Source organism: Strongylocentrotus purpuratus, unplaced genomic scaffold (genome assembly GCF_000002235.5).
Source record: "Strongylocentrotus purpuratus isolate Spur 01 unplaced genomic scaffold, Spur_5.0 spur5_scaffold_8, whole genome shotgun sequence".
NCBI lineage: Eukaryota > Metazoa > Echinodermata > Echinoidea > Camarodonta > Strongylocentrotidae > Strongylocentrotus > Strongylocentrotus purpuratus.
The window spans coordinates 7,246,673-7,270,155 of record NW_022145614.1 but is presented as its reverse complement, the minus strand read 5'-3'; the positions used below and the strand labels follow the sequence as shown (position 1 = coordinate 7,270,155).

Here is a 23,483-nt window from a genome sequence, read left to right as displayed (position 1 = left end):
TGTTAAAAAATGAGGCATCAAAATATGCTCATCTGACCGTGATTAAATGCCTAAAACCCCTAAGCTTCCGGGGGCTCTGCCCCCTGGATTCCACCTTGGGTGCTACGGCGGGCCCTTAGATGCTCATCTGACGGTAATTTAATGCCTAAAACCCCTCTTTTGGGGGGATCCGCCCCCCAAAAAGTGACCTGCCAGTGTCACAAAATAATAGGTATTAAAAAAAAAATGATCATCTGACCTTAATCAAACGCCTAAACCCCTGAGCTTCCGGGGCCGGACAAGTTATCAAAATGTGTTTATCTGACCGCAGGCGCGTAGCCAGGGGTAGGGGGGGCGGTCCCCCCCAAATCGGAAGAGGACGTAGGAAGTAAAAGGAGCAGACAAAGAACATCTTTGAAATTCAGACAAGGATTAAGAGTATAGAGAACGGTACAACGCATCGTCTTCTTTCTCTAATAATTTAATGAAACGTCAAAGCTTCGCGCAGGAGGGGAGGGGGGGGGGGCTGAATTCAGACAAGGATAAAGAATCGAGAACAGTACAACGAATCGTCTTCTTTCTCTAATGATTTAATGAAACGTAAAGCTTCCGCGCTTCGCGCGGGAGGGGGGGGGGGGGACCTGAATTCAGGCGAGGATTAAGAGTCGAGAACGGTACAACGAATCGTCTTCTTTCTGTAATGATTTAATGAAAAACTTCCGCGCTTAGCGCGGGAGAGGGGGGGACCTGAATTCAGACGAGGATTAAGAGTCGAGAACTCTACAACGAATCGTATTCTTTCTCTCATAATCTTATGAAACTTAGAAGCTTCCGCGCTTCGCGCTGGAGGGGGGGGGGGGAACCTGAATTCAGACGAGGATTAAGAGTCGAGAACTCTACAACGAATCGTATTCGTTCTTTAATAGTTTAATGAAATGTCAAAGCTTCTGCGCTTCGCGCAGGAGGGGGAGGGGGGGGGGACTGAATTTAGACGAGGATTAAGAGTCGAGAACGGTACAACGAATCGTCTTCTTTCTCTAATGATTTAATGAAACGTCAAAGCTTCCGCGCTTCGCGCGGGAGGGGGAAACCTGAATTCAGACAAGGATTAAGAGTCGAGAACTCTACAACGAATCGTATTCTTTCTCTTATAATCTTATGAAACTTCAAAGCTTCCGCGCTTCGCGCGGGAGGGGGGGGGGGGGGACCTGAATTCAGACGAGGATTAAGAGTCGAGAACTCTACAACGAATTGTATTCTTTCTTTAATAGTTTTATGAAACGTCAAAGCTTCCGCGCTTCGCGCAGGAGGGGGAGGGGGGTACTGAATTTAGACGAGGATTAAGAGTTGAGAACGGTACAACGAATCGTCTTCTTTCTCTAATGAATTAATGAAACGTAAAAGGTTCCGCGCTTCGCGCGGGAGGGGGAAACCTGAATTCAGACAAGGATTAAGAGTCGAGAACTCTACAACGAATCGTCTTCTTTCTCTTATAATCTTATGAAACTTAAAAGCTTCCGCGCTTCGCGCGGGAGGGGGAAGGGGGCTGAATTTAGACAAGGATTAAGAGTCGAGAACTCTCTAATGAATCGTCTTCTTTCTCTAATAATTTAATAAAACGTAAAATTCGCGCGGAAGGGGAAAAACTAAATTCAGTGAGGATTAAGAGTCGAGAACGGTTCAAGGAATTGTCTTCTTTCTTTAATAGTTTAATGAAACGTCAAAGCTTCCGCGCTTCGCTCGGGAAAGGGGAACCTGAATTCAGACGAGGATTAAGAGTCGAGAACTCTACAACAAATCGTCTTCTTTCTCTAATAATTTAATAAAACGTAAAATTTTCCGCGCTTCGCGCGGGAGGGGTAAAAACTAAATTCAGACGAGGATTAAGAGTCGATAACGGTACAACGAATCGTCTTCTTTTTTTAATAGTTTAATGAAATAACAAAGCTTCCGCGCTTCGCGCAGGAGGGGGAAGGGGGCTGAATTTAGACAAGGATTAAGAGTCGAGAACTCTCTAATGAATCGTCTTCTTTCTCTAATAATTTAATAAAACGTAAAATTCGCGCGGAAGGGGAAAAACTAAATTCAGACGAGGATTAAGAGTCGAGAACGGTACAACGAATCGTCTTCTTTCTTTAATAGTTTAATGAAACGTCAAAGCTTCCGCGCTTCGCGCAGGAGGGGGAGGGGGGGGGACTGAATTTAGACAAGGATTAAGAGTCGAAACTCTACAACGAATCGTCTTCTTTCTCTAATAATTTAATAAATCGTAAAAATTTTCGCGCTTCGCGCGGGAGGGGCAAAACTAAATTCAGACGAAGATTTTGAGTCGAGAACGGTACAACGAATCGTCTTCTTTTTTTAATAATTTAATGAAACGTCAAAGCTTCCGCGTTTCGTGGAGGAGGGTGGGGAAAACTCGCCCCTCCCTGCACCGACCCCCCCTGCATTACGTCACTGTTGGTCACCATTACGTACCAATATTTGGCTCGCATAATTTCAAATTTGGGCCCCCCCCCTAAGAAATCCTGGATCCGCGCCTGAAAGCTTCTACCGATAGGCAAGCGAATTATTCTACTCCTGTGGACTTTCAGTCAAGCCAAGTGGTTATAATTATAAACAATTTCTTTCTGCTGCCTCGAAATCACCGGAGCAATGAGATGAGTGACAATTACATCGTGTCCCTAAGAGAACTGTGAAGAATTTTTTTTTAATCCAGTTGATAATTGTCCATTGAGTTTGAAAGGACCTTCTGGTCAAGAAAGGCTAAAGAATTCACCAGGATAAAAAGAATTTATCCTTCACTGAATAGGGACTCTGTCTATTGCCACCTATTCCCCTGGGGTCCGGAGAATCCCTGCATTATTTTTGATGCTCTTTCGGAAAATAAAGTTCAAATTTGGAAACTCTACAAATCGTTTTTTGATGACGTCACACTTGACCACTCTCATCCGGCCATCTCCTTCTTCATGCATAATCCAGGGTAGCCTACTACATCTAGGCAGGCTATAGGAGGTACGAACGTACGTCGTACGTACTTACTTTGAAGGTGTTCATCGCGCGCGCGCGCCATGCCATCGCCTGATACACTTGCCCTTCTTCGTTGGTTTCAGCCAGCAGCTAGTTATTGGAGGCAAATTCCTCCGTCATGGCATCAGAGTATCATCTTGAAATTATGTTCCGAGTTAATTGTATAAACATACGGTGTGAATGCTGACTTTTGCGAAGAAGTGATTGCATCGCATATTCTTTCTGTCGGCATCTTTGAGCTTGTTGAGGCTCAAGGCAGTGCAGTATGTCGGAGTCACAGGCAATCGGATCCCGGCTACGGAAGGCGATAGAATGGCTGAGGGACCGATGGGGATGGATCGTGACTGTTGCCTCGTTTGTTCTATACTTTATCACCATTGGTGTCCTTTATTGCTACGGCTTAATCTTCATTAGTTTGCAAGAGGAGTTCAAGAGCAGTGCCACAATCACAGGTTGGTTCTCTCATAGATCTAATCCAGTTTTCTAGAGATTGATAAGTAGATCTATAGAGTTAAGCAGGAGGGGGATGAATTCAGACAAGGATTAAGAGTCGAGAATGGTCCAACGAATCGTCTTCTTTCTCTGGGCAAACCCGGACTTTAGTGCCCAGCTGAAAATCTCAGTTTATTATGGATTTAATATCAATAATATTAATTATGCTAATATATGCAAATATAAACATACCAAAACTTGATGATTTTTAATCATTTGACGTCATAAAAAGCAATTTTAAGCCAAAAATAGCAGCGAAGTAGGGGATCTCCTCTTTGCTTGATGCGAGATACTAGCGAACTGAAATAACCGAATAAAAACTATGGTGAACTAAAAAAAGAAAAGAAAAAATCAAACCACCTCTGAAATTACCTTTGAAATGTTTATTAATTTTTTCTTCCGATATGCGCACATGATAGGGGCAGGTTGGGATGGGATGGGGGGGGGGGGGGTGCTCAATAGTCGCCAAATTTGGGGTAAAAGGGCAACTATTATTGATATTAAATCCATAATAAACTGAGATTTTCAGCTGGGCACTAAAGTCCGGGTTTGCCAATAATTTAATGAAACGTCAAAAGAAACTGAATTCAGACAAGGATTAAGAGTCGAGAATGGTACAACAAATCGTCTTCTTTCTCTAATAATTGAATGAAACGTCAAAAGAAACTGAATTCAGACAAGGATTGCTTAACTTACTTGCTTAAGTCGGGTCAACTGCCCGAGCTGTGATGGCCATCCACACATTCCTGTCCAGCATGGCTGCTTTTATCTCTGACAGTTCAAGTCCCGTATCCTTCTTGAGTAGGTCTGTATAAGTAAGATGAGGTCTTCCAGGTTTCCTCTTCCCGTGTTTAGGCTTCCAGAGTATAAGCTGAGATATTGGTTCATTGATGTTCCTACAGCTGTGTCCTGCAAAACGTAGTCTTCTTTTCCTGATCTTTTCTGATACTTTTGGTAGATTCTTCCCGTACAGCTCCTTATTGGTCATATGCTGGTTCCAGTGCACGTTGAATGCTGTCCTAAGAAGTCTGGTGTAGCAACCATCTAATTCTTTTGCCAGCTTTGTTGTAACTGCCCATGCTTCGCAGCCGTATAGAAGCACAGATTCAACTGTAGCAACAAACAAACGTTGTTTGAACTGCCTAGGAAGAGAAGATTTCCAGATTCTTCCAAGCTTGCTACACGCTCTCCATGCTGCTGACTTACGAGCTTCCACATATTTTTCTGTGCTCACCATCAATGCTCCCAGGTACTTGAAATCAGGTACATTCTCCAACTGGATTTCATCATTTGTTTTTATAGTGATGATCCCCCTGTGATTGAATGACATGAACTTGGTTTTGCCTGAATTCATCCGGAGCCCGACCTTGCCTACCGATGTCTCCACCCTGCTCAGCAGTTTTTGGGCTTGCTCTAATTCCTCAGATAGCAGGGCTATGTCATCAGCGAAATCTAGGTCTGTTATGATTTCCGGACCAACTCTCCTACTTCTCCTTCTTTCTAGTTGGAATCCAAGTTCTTCTTCATGGCCGTCTATAGCTGCTCGCAAGGCATAATCGAGGACTATTACAAATAGGTAAGGTGCAAGCGTGTCACCTTGAAGCACACCAGCCATGATTTCAAAGAGGTCAGTCTCTCCATCAGGTGATATTACTTTTGCTTTGGTGTCTTCGTACATCTTGCCAATAGCATTCACCAGTTGTTCCGGTATGCCATATGCAGTAAGGATCTTCAACATCTTGCCTCTGTGGATGGTATCGAAGGCTTTGCGAAAGTCAATAAATGTGATAATAGCCGGGAGCTGATTTTCTTTTACTCCTTCTATAAGCCTGCGAAGTGCCAAAATATGCCAAAATTAAGAGGATTAAGAGTCGAGAATGGTACAACGAATCATCTTCTTTCTCTAATAATTGAATGAAACGTCAAAAGAAACTGAATTCAGACAAGGATTAAGAGTCGAGAATGGTACAACGAATCGTCTTCTTTCTCTAATTATTTAATGAAACGTCAAAAGAAACTGAATTCAGACAAGGATTAAGAGTCAAGAATGGTACAACGAATTGTCTTCTTTCTCTAATAATTTAATGAAACGTCAAAAGAAACTGAATTCAGATAAGGATTAAGAGTCGAGAATGGTACAACTAATCGTCTTCTTTCTCTAATATAGTAATGATTTAATGAAACGTCAAAGCTTCCGCGCTTTGAATGTATTTACCAAAATGGCACTAGTCCACTGACTACCGGTAAGTACATATAACTTTTGAACCCTTAAGTCATAAATAATCTTCCCAAGGAGCCATCACTCCGTCATGGTATGATAGTTTATTAGTAATATTATTTCTCTTTCTGAAGGTTGGATTGGGTCTCTAGCCTGGGCCATCTCCACCCTGACCAGCCCTTTGACAGCTATCCTCTTGAGATACTGTCAGACCCGCAGCATCGCCCTCCTCGGTATCATCTTCTGTTCCTCCAGCCTCCTCATCTCATCCTATGTCACCAACGTCTTCTCACTCTTTGCTACGTTCAGTGTCATGTACGGCATGGGTATCAACTTTGCCCAGCACTCTACGCTTTGTCTCATCCTTACCTACTTCCCAAAACGAAACTCCACAAGAACCATCTCCTTTGCACTGACTGGATGCCAAGTCGGTGAGGCTACCACCCTTTTATTTGTTGAATCATGTAATGTCATCCTAAATTCTTGCATTATATAAAAGTCCAAACAAATATAGACTGGAAGATTGATGTAGCAGGTACAGATGAAAGATACAGACATCATTAAAGACCTGTTGATTGTTGACCACCCTTTTATTTGTTGAATCATGTAATGTCATCCTAAATTCTTGCATTATATAAAAGTCCAAACAAATATAGACTGGAAGATTGATGTAGCAGGTACAGATGAAAGAGATACAGACATCATTAAGGACCTGTTGATTGTTCATTTTTGTATGTGAAGTATTAATATTAGTTAATCAAAATCTGGACTTATGTTTTTTCATACGCAAGTAGTATGTAATGCAACATTTTCACTGAATGTCAACTTTGATTAGGTATAATATCAAGATGTTTTACATATTTACAATAAATATTAATTTCTTCATACCCATATTTTGATTTCCAATAGGACTGCTTGCACTCAATCCCTTGATGGCTTTTTTTGTTGCAACCAAAGGATGGCGTCTTGCTCTCCGCATCTTCAGTGGGATTGTGTTTCTCCCTGGTGTGATAAGCTGCATCATCCTGCTCCCGCCCAGGAAGAAAAGCAGCGACTCTGTGAGTCCTCAGACGGGAGAACGTCTTGCCCTCTATCACGTATGCGAGAGGGATCAGGGTAGTGGAGATCATAACAATGAAAAAAGCAGTGATATGAACGATGATCAGTCATTGTCAGGGGATGGTCAAGTTCAGATTGTACCGCCTAAGGATCAGGGGGACTCGTTATCTCAGGTCCAGGGTTCAAAGCCTGTGTGCCGATTTTGCGTGAAGAGCCGGGAAGAGGACGAGGATGGCGAGTTGAAAGGGGAAGAGATAGAAAGGACAGCTGTGGAGATGAAAATGTCGAAAAATCCAGTGACATATTTCTTCTCAGTTGCTTTGGCTACGCTTTCCCTAGCATGGACCTTCTTCAATGTTAATCTGGTAAGTTTTCTTGATTGAGAAATGATATTTCATTCAATGCATCCATGTACATATTCTGTATTTCTCGTAGCTGATAATGGTGATTCTAGTCATGCATTCGGTGCCAGGTAAAAATGTCAGAGGAAAAAATGTCAGAGGTAAAAATGTCAGAGGAAAAAATGTCAGAGGTAAAAATGTCAGAGGTAAAAATGTCAGAGGTAAAAATGTCAGAGGTAAAAATGTCAGAGGAAAAAATGTCAGAGGTAAAAATGTCAGAGGTAAAAATGTCAGAGGTAAAAATGTCAGAGGTAAAAATGTCAGAGGTAAAAATGTCAGAGGAAAAAATATCAGAGGTAAAAATGTCAGAGGTAAAAATGTCAGAGGTAAAAATGTCAGAGGTAAAAAATAAAAATGTCAGAGGTAAAAATGTCAGAGGTAAAATTGTCAGAGGAAAAAATGTCAGAGGTAAAAATGTCAGAGGTAAAAATGTCAGAGGTAAAAATGTCAGAGGTAAAAATGTCAGAGGTAAAATTGTCAGAGGAAAAAATGTCAGAGGTAAAAATGTCAGAGGTACAAGCAAAACAAATGAGTGCCGTCATAATATCTCAGCACTTTTATCACTCAGAATGTCGAGACGTACAGCTACTGCATGGGCTAGTCTATTATATTCCTTTCTAAATGGATGTGTTGTATATCGTACATGTCCTGAGGATAATATAATGTGGAAAATAGATTTTGAAATTTATTTTTTTGTGGAAGCAATCAGAGAAGGTTAATCATCTAGCATAAACATGTAAGTATTGGTGTGTAGTGCAAGGTTTTGGAGTCATCAAAATGATAAAAAATTTGGCCCAGTCTTGGTAAAGTAACAAGCACTGTACACAGAAAGATATTGATATGGGACTACACAAACATATGGCATACAAATCGGGCAGGCATACAAAGATGTTACTTGTTATATCTGGGATATGAAGTCATTTGAAATAGATTTTCAGGGAATAACTTTTTTCTTTGATGTTCTATCACACTTGCATTGAACGCTCACAAATAATTTGTTTTACCTTTCCCAGAACTCAACCTTCTCTTTAATTGATGTAACATGGGCGGCTTTCTGCTTTGTATCGGAGTAACAAAGCTGCTTATTGATTTTCTCCCAGACTATTTTATACCGCAATAGTAATCGACAATATTTTATTGCAACGCGCGCACTTCGGGAATGTGATGGTGCGGTTAGCATTGATAACATGGCTTTCTGCTTGTTTCAGAGTATCAAAATACCAAGCCCTCAAGAAAGTGGAATTGTCGGAAATATGCATTTATTGGAAATTACATATAAAAGTAGACATTGCCACGCAGTTAAAATGTCCAACAATCTTCAAATATGAAGGAGAAGTAGGAGGGGGAAGGTTCAGAGATATCTGATCCTATTTTGGGGGCTGTACTGACTTTTCTTTTTATTTAATGATTACACCATGGAGCGACAACTCAGCCTATAAAACATGGCCAAACTTCTCGATTTTAGAAATCTTTTTCCCCAGAAGTTTGCTCAGTGTACCAGTACCATTTGCTTATATAAAAACATAATATACCGGTATATAAATATTGAATAAGGCAGACTAATGGGACATGGATGGTGTACTCCGAGTTTCATGCCTTGCAAGCGGTCATCAGACAACTGATAGCATTCTTCAAAGTACATGATTCCTCTACAACCAGGGCTCAAATTAATTTTTTGTCCACAGGGGCTCTTCCCCCCCCCCCCAAAAAAAGAGCCCCTGTGAGCCTTCTCACGGGGACTCTTTTAGTACTGACGGGGGCTCTCTGTTATACAAATATCCATTGAATTGGTACCTATGATACTCCTCAATTATTTGCTATTTCATCATTATCATTTCAATCAGCATTTTCCCTCTTACAAATTTACAAGCTACATAGCTGTTACTGGCCTGTGTATATAATATATACGCATACAACACTGATCTTTATGATGTCTTTAACGTGACATATCTTCTTCTCCCCTTGCAAACGAGAAAGAAAACAAGGTCATTAAAAGGGATTAAGTGACAAATAATGATTGTGATTCAAATTGATGCGAATATTTGTTTGAATAGGCACTGCTACATGTATTCACCCGAATCTTCTTTGTAAAAACTACTTTTACAAATCTCAGCCATGCTTACTGAGTTGAGACGTTCCATTCAATTTAAAATACTCATTACAGAATACACTTCTCCTAATCTGAAAGTGATCTTACAACACAGTGGCAGATTTGCATGGCTGAGATTTGTAAAAGTCGTTTTTACAAAGAAGATTCTGGTGAAAAGCATTGTTTATTCAAAAAAATCCTTGCATCAATTTGAATCACAATGATTATTTGTCGCATGATCCTTTTATAAAATAACCTTGTTTTTTTTTTTTTTAATGATTACACCATGGAGCGACAGCTCAGCCTATAAAACATGGCCAAACTTCTCGATTTTAGAAATCTTAGAAGTTTGCTCAGTGTACCAGTACCATTTGCTTATACAAAAACATAATATACCGGTATATAAATATTGAATAAGGCAGACTAATGGGACATGGATGGTGTACTCCGAGTTTCACGCCTTGCAAGCGGTCATCAGACAACTGATAGCATTCTTCAAAGTACATGATTCCTCTACAAGTCTTATTTTGAGCGTATACCAACAACCTTGGTATACGCTCAAAATAAGACTTGACTAATACAATACAATAAGACAGCGGTGAAATAACGACTGCAGAATATCCCTCGCTGTTCTTTTTCGATAAGCCTGATATATAACCCGGGTGTAAACATAACAAACTTGTCACATGCTTTTGTTTTTATTTTATACCTCTAACATTTTTACCTCTGACATTTTAAACTCTGACATTTTTACCTCTGACATTTTTTCCACTGACATTTTTACCTCTGACATTTCAAACTCTGACATTTTTACCTCTGACATTTTTTCCTCTGACATTTTTACCTCTGACATTTTTACCTCTGACATTTTTACCTCTGACATTTTTACCTCTGACATTTTTTCCACTGACATTTTTACACCGAGCCATGCATTCAGTTGTGTTCTGTAGATGGCCTTTGTTTATATCTTGGCCTCGATCAGGTAGACTCTAGTTGTCTAGGAGTAAGGTACGGTGTATTGATCCTATCTAACGATGTCCATGCTATTTATTATCAACTGTCCTTTTTGCCCTTATGTTTTGTCAAATGGACATAGAAAGCAAGGTGTATAAACCAAAGAAGGAAGAATCCTCTTCGAAGTCTGAATTTATATAATGCATGATTGAGAAATATACAATGTAGACTGACTCTGAGAGATATTTGCCTGTTTAACTGTAAAAAAAAAAAAAACTTTAAAAGAGAGTGTGACATTAGTTAACCCTATTGTGTCATTGTGAAATGTAAACACATTACATTGTGAGACAGGGTCTGACCTCAAGTGCAGACTCTACCCAATAGACCATGTACTGCAGCTGCTTCTCTCCCCTTTTGACTGATCAAGACAAGACAAACATTAGAATCTGCACTTGCAGACAACTATTGCCTTTTATTTTAATCTGTTATGTAATACTTCCAGCTATAAACAAAACAGCTGAAGAACAGTTAAGACAACAAAGAGTAAGACAATGTCAAGCTTCTCTAGAGTCTAGACAAGTTCAGATACCCTTATCTACATACAATGTACATGTACACATCTGGCTCTTCTAGTACAACAATTTGTGTACACAATGATATCTACTACATGTTACTAGGTCGGCAATTTAAGGTATTTGTATTTTACTGATTACAACCAGTGATCTTACTCTCAATACCATATATATATTTATTTTTTTCTTCTTTTAAATATATATTAAATGTTAACTGTGCCATAATTTCCTATTATTTCATGAGGAAATAGACATTAAATGTAATGTTTCTGCAGATATAATCAAATTGTTGACACTACTGTTGTTTTTGTTTAAATAGTATCAATGTGTATATTGCTGTTGTATAATGAGTATAATTGTCAAGGGTTTTACTGATAAGCATGTGTGCAATGCATATTCTGATGTACGTTTATCTGGTGCTTTTTATTTATGTTCCAAATGACACAAAGAAACAATTTTTTTTTTCTTTCTACAAATGCCTTTTTTTCTTCAAATAAAAGATTTTTTTTCTTTCTTTCTACAAATGCCCTTTTTTCTTCAAATAAAAGAAATTAAACTCAAATAGATATAAAAAGTACATGTACATGTATGATGTTCTGAAGCCAATGTAATTGTTTTGAAAATGAAGGTGGTTGTTATTATTTATATTGAACTGTTTATAAAAAATTGACTTGCCGGTTAGTTAGGATTGATGAATTCAGACAGATAAATTCTAAGTTAAACATGGGTGTATCTATCAATATATAAGCTTAGCAAGACATACATGTAATTTGTGTCTTTCTTGTTTGTTCATGAATTTGAATTTTAGTAGTAAAAAAAAAAAACTTAATTCATATACTGTACATACAGGGGTTGTATATACATGAAAACTTTGTTTCACAATACATAAATAAAACAGTTATATAAACAAGAAAATCAACAAGTGGTATAGTTTTGCAAGTAATCACAAATTAACAATAAAAAATGTAGATTGTATGTACAGTGGTAAATGTTATTATTACAAAATAATTACAGTCAAAACTGCTTTACTGACCACCTGTCTATAAAGACCACCTGTCTACAACGACCACATTTTTCCCCCTTGAAAACATTTTCATATTGATACATGTACTAATGGCACCTGTCTAAATAAAGACCACCTGCCTATAAAGACCACTTTTCTTGTCTACCTTGGGTGGTCTTTATAGACAGGTTTCAGTATATGACATGAAGAACATCATCTTTTTTTCTTGCCTTGTATTGTAGGTGAGTTACACAGACAGCGTTGGCATCCCCGCAAACCATGGCTCGATCCTACTCACAATCTTAGCTGGAGCTGAGATGGTCGGCAAAGCTCTCCTCTGTATCTTTGGTGATCATGTCCCCATCGCTAAGGTCTACATCATCATCATGTGTAACGTCCTCTCGGCTGTCATCTCCTGTGGTATGATCTTCTGTAAGGACTTCACCAGCATGATCTCAATAGCTATCGGTAAGTGCTCAGGGATCCTCCTCACAAAAATTCAATTTTAAAAGGGTTTTAAAGGTAAAGACCAGTTTTGGAAACGCCCCCCTCTCAAAAATGAAATGGAAGCTCTTATTATCAATCATGTGAAAGAATATGTTTTGACTAATACGTGATGATACAAATTTTGCCGGGAAATCGCGTACTAATTGATAATTGATATCGCGCACGTGTCGCGGAGTCCCATATTCATCTTTCTGTGTACAGTGCTTGTAACTTTACCAAGACTGGGCCAACTTTCTTATCATTTTGATGATTCCTGAACCTTGCAGTACACACCAATACTTATATACTAGATGATCAACCTTTTCTAATCAATTCCACAACGTTTCTTTCACAATGCAATCGCATGACCAGAACTGGCCTTTACCTTTAAAAGGGTTTTAAGTTCTGGCAATCACAGAAAATTTAATTGAACAGATTAAATCCAAGATTTTGCTGTGTATTTTCGAGACTCTGATTGAATGATATCTGCCAAGCAAACTTGGTAGATAACTCATGTTGCCTGCAGCAGTGAGCAAATACATGAGAAAATCAGGCTTGTGTCCCTGATAGCACATGTTGACCTTTACAGGTTTCAGTGAATAAGATTTCCACCAACTTTTTGATAGGTTTAAACAATTCAAAATTGTTTAGCCAATTTTTTCTGAAATGTACATCAGTTCAGTTCAGTTACAGTTTATTTTATTTTTGCATGGCACCCACTTCAGCCAAAGGCTGTTCTTCTGCAAGTCTGTGCACAATAAAAAAATACATGTACAATTTTAAGATAATGATCAATGACATCATAACATATATACGTATTAAAAACAACCAAACAAGTATGAAAAAGAAAAATGAATGAAAAATTATTTTTTCCAAACAGCCTTTAATTTAACTTTTATAGTTTTATATATTTAAGCGTACATAAATACTGTCTGTTATTTTAAATATTATAAAGCTTTAACAGTAAAATTGCATTTTATAAAATTAATATTTATATTACCCTTGATTTAAATACAGAGAAAGACATATTTTTTCACGTTCATACATGCAGGTAGCTGATTCCAAGATTTAATGCCTCAATAACATAAGCTCCTTTTCTTGCAATTCACATGTGATTTTGGCAGTTCTAAGGTTTTATGAGCATTTCTCAAGCTATAATAATATTACTTGATAACAAAGTACTTTATAAACCCACCAAATATCATTTCATGAACAATTTTATACAAAATATATAAAACATGTTTATCTCTCCGTTCTAATAGATTTTCTGTTTTCAAACAAAGAAATAAACCTCGGCTAGGGAACCTCCATTCAACTTGGAGTACCACCCGAATTGACCTATTCTGTACTTTTTGCAAACTTTCTAAACTTCCTTTCCTGGCATTCCCCCAAATTGCACTGCAGTAATCCAACTTACATTGAATTACTGATTAATAAAGTATAAGTGCAGTTTGCTATGTTCATTAACAAATGTTCTAAGTCTTTTTAACAAATATATATCTTGTAATACCTTCTTACTTTAAAAGTTCAATACATGTATGTTTACCCCAATCCAGATGTTTATCAATAACTACCGGTATTCAAAGATACAGCTACTAAACCAGTGTAATGACAATTCACTCAAGCCAATAAATCTTTTATTCAAAAGAATTGAGTGGTCCACTCTATCTTAGGCCTTTTTTAAGTCAAGGGTCACCACTCTGGTCAAGCCAGTCTTCCATGACGTTCAATAGAGATGTCATTGTAGAGTGTTTCGGTCAAAAACCTGATTGTTTGCAACTTATAATTCCTTTCTGATCCATATAACCGTAAAGTTGATCAAATACCAATTTTTCAACAATTTTAGATATCGCGGGAAGAATTGGTATTATTCTATAATTGTTCATATCAGACTCTTTTCCTGATTTAAAAACTGGAATTTCACAAGACATTTTCCACTGCAGAGAAACAACAACATGTGTAGTACCATAACTGGGACTCTGGTTTAGCTTTAACTTTAGGTTTTTAGGGAGATACAGGCCCTTATAAAGAATGGTAGTCATTCTTAATTGACCACAAGTCTTCTAATCAATCCCAAAATCACGCTAATATGCCATTTATGTAAAGAGTTGTGAATGATATCAAACTCGGGTTGAGCTGTGATTTGTAATTGCAACTCTTTAAAAGATTGGGCCTTAGAACTACATGTACAGTATGTAAGTTCATATCAACATCTACGTTTAACTTGGTTTCAATCTTTATCGCATCTTTCATTATAGGCATAACTAATGAAGTCTTTCTTTTTCTGAACAAATCTAGAAGGTTTTGGATTAAATATCAAGGAGGGAGAGCATTCCTTGTTTTGAATGCTTCTATAATAAAGCCATTGAAGAACAATAAATTAAGTGAAATAATAAGATGCTGTTGTGGCCAGTTTCAATAAGATTCATTCAAAATTACCATTATGCCATCTTTTGCACAAGATCCAGAGTGTAGACTATATTACTATAAAGTACATGTAGTTTACAAATATAAATTGAACTCCACAAAGTATCATGCATAGAGCCTGTATGTTTAATCATCTGCGTTTAACTGAGTAAAACGATGAGACAAAATCTAGAAATGGATTGTGTTCAGACAATCTATTTGGCAAATCCATTGATTGATTGATTGATTGATTTATTTATATATTGATTGATTGATTGATTTGTCACTGATTTTTGTGCTTTTTCTTTGACAAAAGGCTTTGTGAAACGGGTCCCATACTTGCATTCAGAAAATGTTTGGCGATTCGCCTCATTACTTTTTACCTACATGTACTTACTGGCATACTGCCCTTTGTTATGAGAAGTGACTCCCATTATTGTAGTAGCAGGAAGAAACAGAGGAAGAATTTTCTTTGGATAAGATCCTTTACACATTGTAGATTATTTTTCCAGTGCAAATAACTGTCTGTAAAGCTTAATCTTTCCTGGAATGCATTCATTAAATCTATTTACCAAGATCCTTTGCATATAAATATTCAAGGCCAAATAACAACAATAACTTTTAGAGTTTCTCATCCCTGCCTGCCTCCTTTTTGGCCACTGCCTCCTTTTTTTTACTTTTTAGAAAAAAAGAGAAAATTATTAAAAAAAGGCTGTGATGTACATTTTCGATACATGTATGATCATGTATTTTGTCTCCATTGGCTGAGTGTTAGTCTGTTGCTTTTTCAGTTATATTCAGAGCCATGAAATTTGTTGAGACTCTAGTGCAGAACGTTGGAGGTCATGTATCTTCAATACCAATACAAATGGAGCAGATCTATTTGAAAGAACAATACACTTAAAACTGTTTACTGGCTACCAGCTACATGTACTGTATATAGTTATGAGTATGCCTGTCATGTCAAGGATGATGTATTGATCTATGCTATTGTAACCTGGTATCGTTCTTATCATGTCCGTGTACATGATGATAATATTTCATATACTATATGTATTAACGTTCATAGTGCATTGTCTGAATTTATAAGTGAATGTATTTGACGATGCTATCATTACCTCTAATTACTGGCTTTTTAGCCTGCACACATAAATTTTCAAGAAGGGCATTGCGTGGCACGAGGCATATGGTATGGTAAATTTTACGGATATTCTTTAAAGGTAATACAAAGTTCTGGGAAGATTTGAAAATTGGGTGAATAGTGATTCTTTACAATTTTGATAAATTTGGATGCCCCTGTAGCTGTTTTATAAGCCGACTAGAAAATTTAGCCCCTAAAACACTTCTGCTTTCTAGAGAAATTGAAGATAAAAATTTACCGGTGCTCCCGGTAAATTTTGATAAATTTTAAACAGCGCTTACGGCCGTACAGTGGTAGCTGCGACCTTGAAAATCTCAGAATATGTAGTTGTGATATATAATTTCCGAACGGGAATAGCTAATTGGTCGATTTCAGTCAAGAAACATTGTTTTATAATTTATAGCTTAATTAATATCTTGACCTTGAGAGGGAGCTATGCAACATCAAGAGTTTATTATTTACAATTTCATAACCTTAGACTCGATTTCAACCGCGACAACGATCACTGAATATTGTAGAATCGAATACGCTTCAAATATGTTCATTTGAACCAAATTCATGACCCCATACCAAAACTTTGAATTACCTTTAATCTCTTGAATGTATCTGTTTCACTAGGTATTGGGCTGATGAGAGCAATCTTTAATACAGTACCTCTTGGAGCTGGTATCGAGATCTTTGGGACGTCCCGTACAACGGAGGCATCTACTTTGGCCATGTTCAGCTATGGGGCAGGCTACCTTGTAGGATCGGTCATCCCAGGTAACAAACAATCCAGTCATTCCAACAGCAACATGAAAACAAATTTATTCATGATTTTATTCATAGCAAGAATAAAGTTGTGTATATCGCTTATTTTTAGCGCAGTGTCATTCATAGTTAGTGTTCTAGTGGCTCGTAAAATTTTTACTGGAAAATTCCATCTATGCATCTCAAAATGTGCATTTAAAACTGAAACTTATGGGAACTTAACCTTTAAAAGTTGTGCTTTATGTTTGAGTGTACGCTTCTAGGAGTTCTAGCTGTTGCAACAATTGCTCCGCATCTGAATAAAGGCTTGTTTTCGCATATGCTGCAGTTAATAACAACATTTTTTCTATCTTTGTGTGTGGGTGTGGGTATGCGTGTGTGTATGTGTACAGTTTGTGGATGTGGGTTCAAGAACAATCTATGATTATTTCATCAAAGCACTGCAACGAACGTATGATTTGCAGGTAAGGGATGGGCAAAATGATTATGATTTTATAGATAAAGAATTAAAAGAAATATTTGTTAGACCAAGAATTACTATACTCATTAGAAAACAACGTGAATTTCAATTTAAATTATTGCATGGAGCCATATACACTAATGAGCATCTTCATAGATTTGGTTTGGTTGGTGATAATTTATGTTCGTTTTGTAAGCAGGAAATAGAAACATACAAACATTTATTTTTATCTTGTGGGAGCGTTCAAAGGTTATGGCAGGCTTTAATACAACTTTTTGAGTTAGATGAAATTAAAGATTTAGAATGGCGAGATATATTTGTTGGGTTGGTAGGTAGTTCATATAGAATAAAAATGTGTAATACTATCATTTTCATGGTGAAGTATGTTACATTTATGTCAAGATCGGGGGGGGGGGGGCGAGTACTAACTTTAGAAAAAGATGAAAAAAAGCATTTTTAAGTATAGGGATGAGGAAAAGAAAATAGCAATTAAAATGGGAAAGCTAGGATCACATTTCTTAAAGTGGGAGCAGCTTAAGATTAATTAAGATTTGCTTTCTTCTCCACCGTGAGCTTGTTAAAAGCGTAACTCGATTTTGCGGCCTGGATAACTTATTTAGTATATTTTTCTTAAGTTGAGAATGTTGGCAGACATCCACTGAGTGAGTACTGTGTGTGTGTGTGTGGGGGGGGGGGGTGGGTGGGTGGGTGGGTGAGTATGTGGGTGAGTGGGTGAGTATGTTTGTGTGATAGAGGGTGAGTATGTCTGTGTGATGGAGGGGGCAGGGAGGGGGCAGGATTGTTTCAGTAAAATTATCTCCAGATTTGTTTTTTTTTTGTAATATATAAGTAAATAACATTTACAATTGACATATTATGTTTAGGTACTTATACGTTTACTTTGTTGCTAAGTTATACTTCAAATAAGTTTGTGTTTAATTATGTTTATGTAAAAGCATCAATATTGAACACATTTATTTTATTCAATTGTATGTCATGGTTTGTATTACACATCTGGAGAAATAAAACAAAATTGTTAAAAAAAATAAAAAAAAAAACTAAATGAATGGTAAGTGGGGATGACTCATGTGAACAGGATATATGTAACATGTGCATTCTGCTATTTTAAATTGTAAATTTGATGGATTAAAAGAAGAATTTTTTTTTAGCAGATGTTTCTGCATTTATTGATAAATCAAATACAAAAAATTCAAATATTAATAATAGCATATAATATAATTGATTTACATAAAGAGTGACAACTTAAATACTCACACATAAAAATGCATAATTGAAGCTTGAAAGTATGGAGGTAGGTAAGTAAAAAATAATCAAGATAAATGCAGAGACCAACTATCATAAGCAAGAATGCTTGAGTCGATAGCAGCCGGGATTTGATAGTCTCTACTCTGCCCTTGTCCTCAATCCAGGTGGTATCTATGATCTGACCGGTTCCTACACACTCTCCCTTGTATGCATGGCAACCGTCTTCATCCTGTCTGCCGTCATGTTCCTCGTCATCCCATGGCGCAAACGAATTCACGCCTACCTCATCAAGACGTGTTTCGTCCTCCAAGGCTCTGAGAAGAAGGTGAAACAGGGTGTCTACGAGAAGTGCAGTGAGGGTTGTCGGTACTCTGGCTCTGTCGCAAACATCAATATAGATTACTTGTAGATCATACAGGCACTCTACGCTAACAGATCCATTGGTACGTCATCAAGACATCCCTTGAATGCTAGGTTTACATTATGCTCCCAGCGGCCACGGCAATCACGTAAAGCAGGCATCAATAAAAATTATTTGTAGATCACACAATCACCCAGCATAAGACACCATGTACCAATATATTCAAGTTTATGATGCGAAATCAAATCGTCGTCCGAGTTTGGGTCAGGAATAGAAACAAGCTCCAAGGAAACAAATTTACTGTAAAAAAAAAAGTGAAATTATTGCCAAATGTTGCATTGGTCGCATATGGTTATACTATTATTTAATTATTTGTCTGCTTGAAGAAAATCAAATTAAACCATCAAGGAAAATATTACATGTGGTGAGAATTTTCTTCAAAGTGACATTTGCTAGTTGATTGTACCACAGGTAGTCGCTATAAAAAAAAAACACAGAAGAAACGTGTTTCATAAATTTACCTTTTATAGCCCGAAACAAGCACACACACAATCAAAGGTGATCTCTTTTTTTTCCCAATAACAATTGCTACCATTTTTTCTTGAAATTGCCCATTCTATTCAGATCTTTCATATCTATTTATGTTACTTTGAACTATTTTTCACATTTCGGTGAAAAGAATCTTAGTAGTAACTTATTACCTATAAATATAGCTGAATATTATTGCTTTTATCTGTTCACGATAATTGTGTCCCAGAAGTGCCTATTTCATGGGCTTCCTTATTTTTGTTGTTGTTTATACTCCAACAAAGTTTGATCAGATAGAGTAGTCTCATTATAAGAAACATCTGAAATCAATATTTAATCAGTGACCTGTTCTGTTCAAGGTTGATCAGATTAATATGTTGATGATTGAAAATCTAGTTGCATCTTTTTATACAAGCATATTTTTATGATTAAAGTATACATTTATATATGATGTCTTTCTATTGAAAGGCAAATTATAACATTTGCAAGATGAAAAATATTTAACAAAATATTTGCTTTCTTACTACATTATTTCCTTGAAACTTTGTAAACTACTTCTACATGATAACATTGGCTCTGATGTAATCAACAATGAAATCATCGCAGGATTTCCTACAAAAATGGAAACATTATAGAAATCATCTCCCGTGAGACAAAAGGAAAGTACAACCCTTCTCCTGGCTCTCTTATGGATAAGATGGATAAGATGTCATCTGCAGATAAAGCAGAAATAGACAGGAATGAAAGATTGTGTTACAAAAGCAACATTGACACTGCAAGCAAAACAATTATCCATTTTTTCTCACATTCCGGCACTCTGCCAAAAGAGGTCTTACTTCAATGACTTACAAGGTATTTGTAAAGGGATATTTATAGGCTGACTCAGTTTCTGCATTCCAGAAAAATAAAACAAATAACAGGGTTTTTTTGTGAATTTTCCATACATTTTCCCCTTTAGCCATGCATGCATTTTGATTATTGAATTCCAGACATAAATCAGGCCGACTGTGAAAAATGATACATTTTGTATACTTTCTTTGATATGTTAATTATTGATGTCACATTATTTTTAGTTAAGTGTGATTTTCTGATTTAATCAGAGCATTCTGAAAAAGACTTCTATTTTGTATACTTTCTTTGATATGTTAATTATTAATGTCACATTATTTTTAGTGTGATTTTCTGATTTAATCAGAGTATTCTGAAATAGACTCTTCTATGATCAAAACAAGTCAAGTTACTCCTCTCTCGATGAAATAATGGTATTTGACTATAAAGTCCTGTCACTCTTCTTTCTTTCTTTGTTATCATTTCATTTACAAAATCATCAATTATCATATTCATAAAAATGATCAAACTTGTAGAGATATTTTTGATAGATATTCCTGTAATATTTTTAATGTCTATTATAGCCAGTAAAGTGTAGCTGTTTGCATGGCATGCAAGTGTTTATAGTCTCAATACTTATGGCTGCATGTTAATAGTTTTTTCACACATTTCACGTAATATTTGAAGTTTCTCTATTTATTCCGACTCCGAGCAAGGCTCAGGGTCATGATGTATCTTCAAGCTGCTATGAGATAGCTGTGTATGAATTAGTGTATAATGCCTTTCTTGTGCAAGATTATATCTATGGTACTTAAAATACAGGTAGTATTTCCCCTCTTTTTCTAAGAATTGCCATTTATCAACTGAAATATGTTGCCTTTTATAACACTTGCTCTACCTTGCAAACAATTAGTATGTACATTTTTTAGAGTGAAAGGTTGAATATTTTTGTTTACAAATTTCTTGAGGTCACAAATTCTTGTTACGGATAAGTTCTTGCTTTCTGAATTGTTTACTCTTATTTATCAGCAATGTATTATCCATAGTTGATTTTCTTTCAGTAGTCATTATGAATATATTAAAGCAGAGATTCAAGATTTAGAAAAAGCATATATTTTGAATTCAATAATAATTAAAAAAGAACACATTATTAGCCATTATAGAGCAGTACTCCACTGGTGTTTTGGTATTATACAATTAATTTTTAGAATTTTGTTTACCTGGAGCACCTTATTTTGGTTTTGAATTTGTGGGTAGATTGTAGGTTTATTTAATAATTAATGATGATATAACTTATTGGGGATAAAAATGTAGTTTTATTGAGAATCTAATTGGTTTAGATTTATATCCAGGTTATTAACAAGGATATTTGTGAATTTCAATGTGTAAAAGCACTTTTTTTTAGAATTTTTTTTAAAAATATTTCCCAATTATAAGGTCTGACATAAAAAAGTCACTACCTCATTCATAAGAATTTGCTTGAAAGAGATCTGCTATTATCCAACATGTAGTATATTATGTACTGGTTGTTTAGTAAGAGTTCATAATAAATCGTCTTATTTTCTTGAACATCACTGTGTGCAACTGTCGTATTCATGTTTGGACTTCATTTAATTCATAAGCTATAATGTGCTTCTATTTCCAAATTATTTGTATCAATATTGAAAGACCTTGCCTTACAACTCATATAAATCACAAAGATAGCATTAAGAAATATATCCACATTCATTCTCTTTTCAAGATTCCTTTATTTACAAAACCTAATACATGTACATACAAATATTGTGAACACATTACAAATATTCACATCATATGCTGGTTTCCAAAAGCATGTGTACATTACAAGAAAATATTTCCTTGTGCTTAACATTGACAACATGATACAGTTCCTATGCATCAAAATTCATAAAGACTTCAAGTGGCACGGAAGTTTGTGTCTTCAGGCGGTGAAACTAGATCTACCGGTAATCCACATTATATGCAAATTTCTAAGTCAAGAACTGAACTCTGAACATGCTGACTACAGAGCTCTGTCCCAGTATTGGTTTCCCCTGAAACTACAGATGTGTTTTTCTTTTTTTTAATGACGGCAGTGAATGTGCCTCTTATGAATCTGGGGGGTGTTTCACAAAGATTCTAAGTTGAACTTAACTCTAAGTTAGATTTAAAAATTATGGAGAGCCATTTGTAGCATTAAAAAAATATATATTCAAAAGCGAAAATTCAAGTATTTTAGACTTTTATTAATTCTACATCAAGAACATGAAATCTCTTCTATAAGAGAAAATATGAATGATTTGAATCAACATTTTCATGCCTTTTAAAATAACTTTTACAAAATATTTTCATAGATGCTAATGGCTTTCCATAATTGTTAAGTCCAACTTAGAGATAAGTCCTACTTAGGATCTTTGTGAAGTACCCCTCAGGTATCTTAAAGGAGAAGTCTGATCAGGCATCAAGTTGGCTGACAAAAACGTACTGGTGAAACCTTGAGGAAGCTCTGTTACATGACAGAAAATTTATGAAGTTTTGAATTTGTTACCAATCGAGCATAAAATAAAACTCTGCTCTGTTTCATAAAACTTGATATAAAAACAAGTTTCAATAACTGTTAAAAGCTACTGATATTGCGCCAGATAATTGGCTGAAAGCAAATATGACATAAAATTTTAGCATTCGTTATTGATAACAAGTTTTATGACACAGGGCCCTGGCATTTCCCTGGATAAATCTCCATTTCCTCCTAAGGAAAGATTCCATCATATTTGTGGCCTAGATACCCACTGTGAAATGGATCAATATTCCATTCCTCATGATTAATAACAGGCCTACTTTGATAAATCTCATACTTCTCTTTTATTCTCCAGGTCTTTTGGTTGGAAAAATAAAAGTTTTATGGTTATTGACCTGACCCAATCCTGATCTTTATATCCTGGGGAAAGGTCCGAGTACTGAATTACTCTTTGAAAAAACAGGTAGAGGATTTCCTGGATGGCTTTATGACTGCCTGTCTGTTAGGAGGATTTTGTTTAATGACAATCCTAGTATCAAACAATGCATTTTAAATATATTGGGTTGGAAAGAAAAGCCCAAGTGGTGGTACAGGTATTACAAAATGACCGGTACCGGTACCGGTATTAGGAGATATATTGGTGATAGATTTTTATAGTGCCTATCACTGCTTGGACACCTTGGTGCACTGAGGAAGTTGAAGAGGAAGAAAAGATATGGAGCATAGTTCATACCTCAGACAACCATACGACTACCAATTACTTCTCAGGTGATTTTATATGCTGGTTGTGACTGTGACATCTCAAAGCACTCAGGAAATTGAAGAGGAAGAAAAAATGTGAAGCATAGTTCATACTCCCAAGAACCACAGATCATTCAAAATATTTCTTAAACTAGAATGTTCGACAAGGGGGCGGGCTAACTCGTCACCCGGGCCGCCAAATCA

General features: G+C 36.5%; 1 protein-coding gene across 1 annotated transcript; it reads left to right on the top strand.

Moving 5' to 3' along the window:
- The first annotated feature begins 3,049 nt into the window (after nucleotides 1–3,049).
- On the top strand, nucleotides 3,050–21,592 carry LOC593539. The gene is made up of 6 exons (XM_793010.5): nucleotides 3,050–3,461; nucleotides 5,854–6,150; nucleotides 6,629–7,143; nucleotides 12,040–12,265; nucleotides 16,449–16,592; nucleotides 18,471–21,592. The coding sequence occupies exons 1-6, from the start codon at nucleotides 3,275–3,277 to the stop codon at nucleotides 18,713–18,715; spliced, it is 1,614 nt and encodes a 537-aa protein (XP_798103.3). The 5' UTR covers nucleotides 3,050–3,274; the 3' UTR covers nucleotides 18,716–21,592.
- Nucleotides 21,593–23,483: the final 1,891 nt, after the last annotated feature.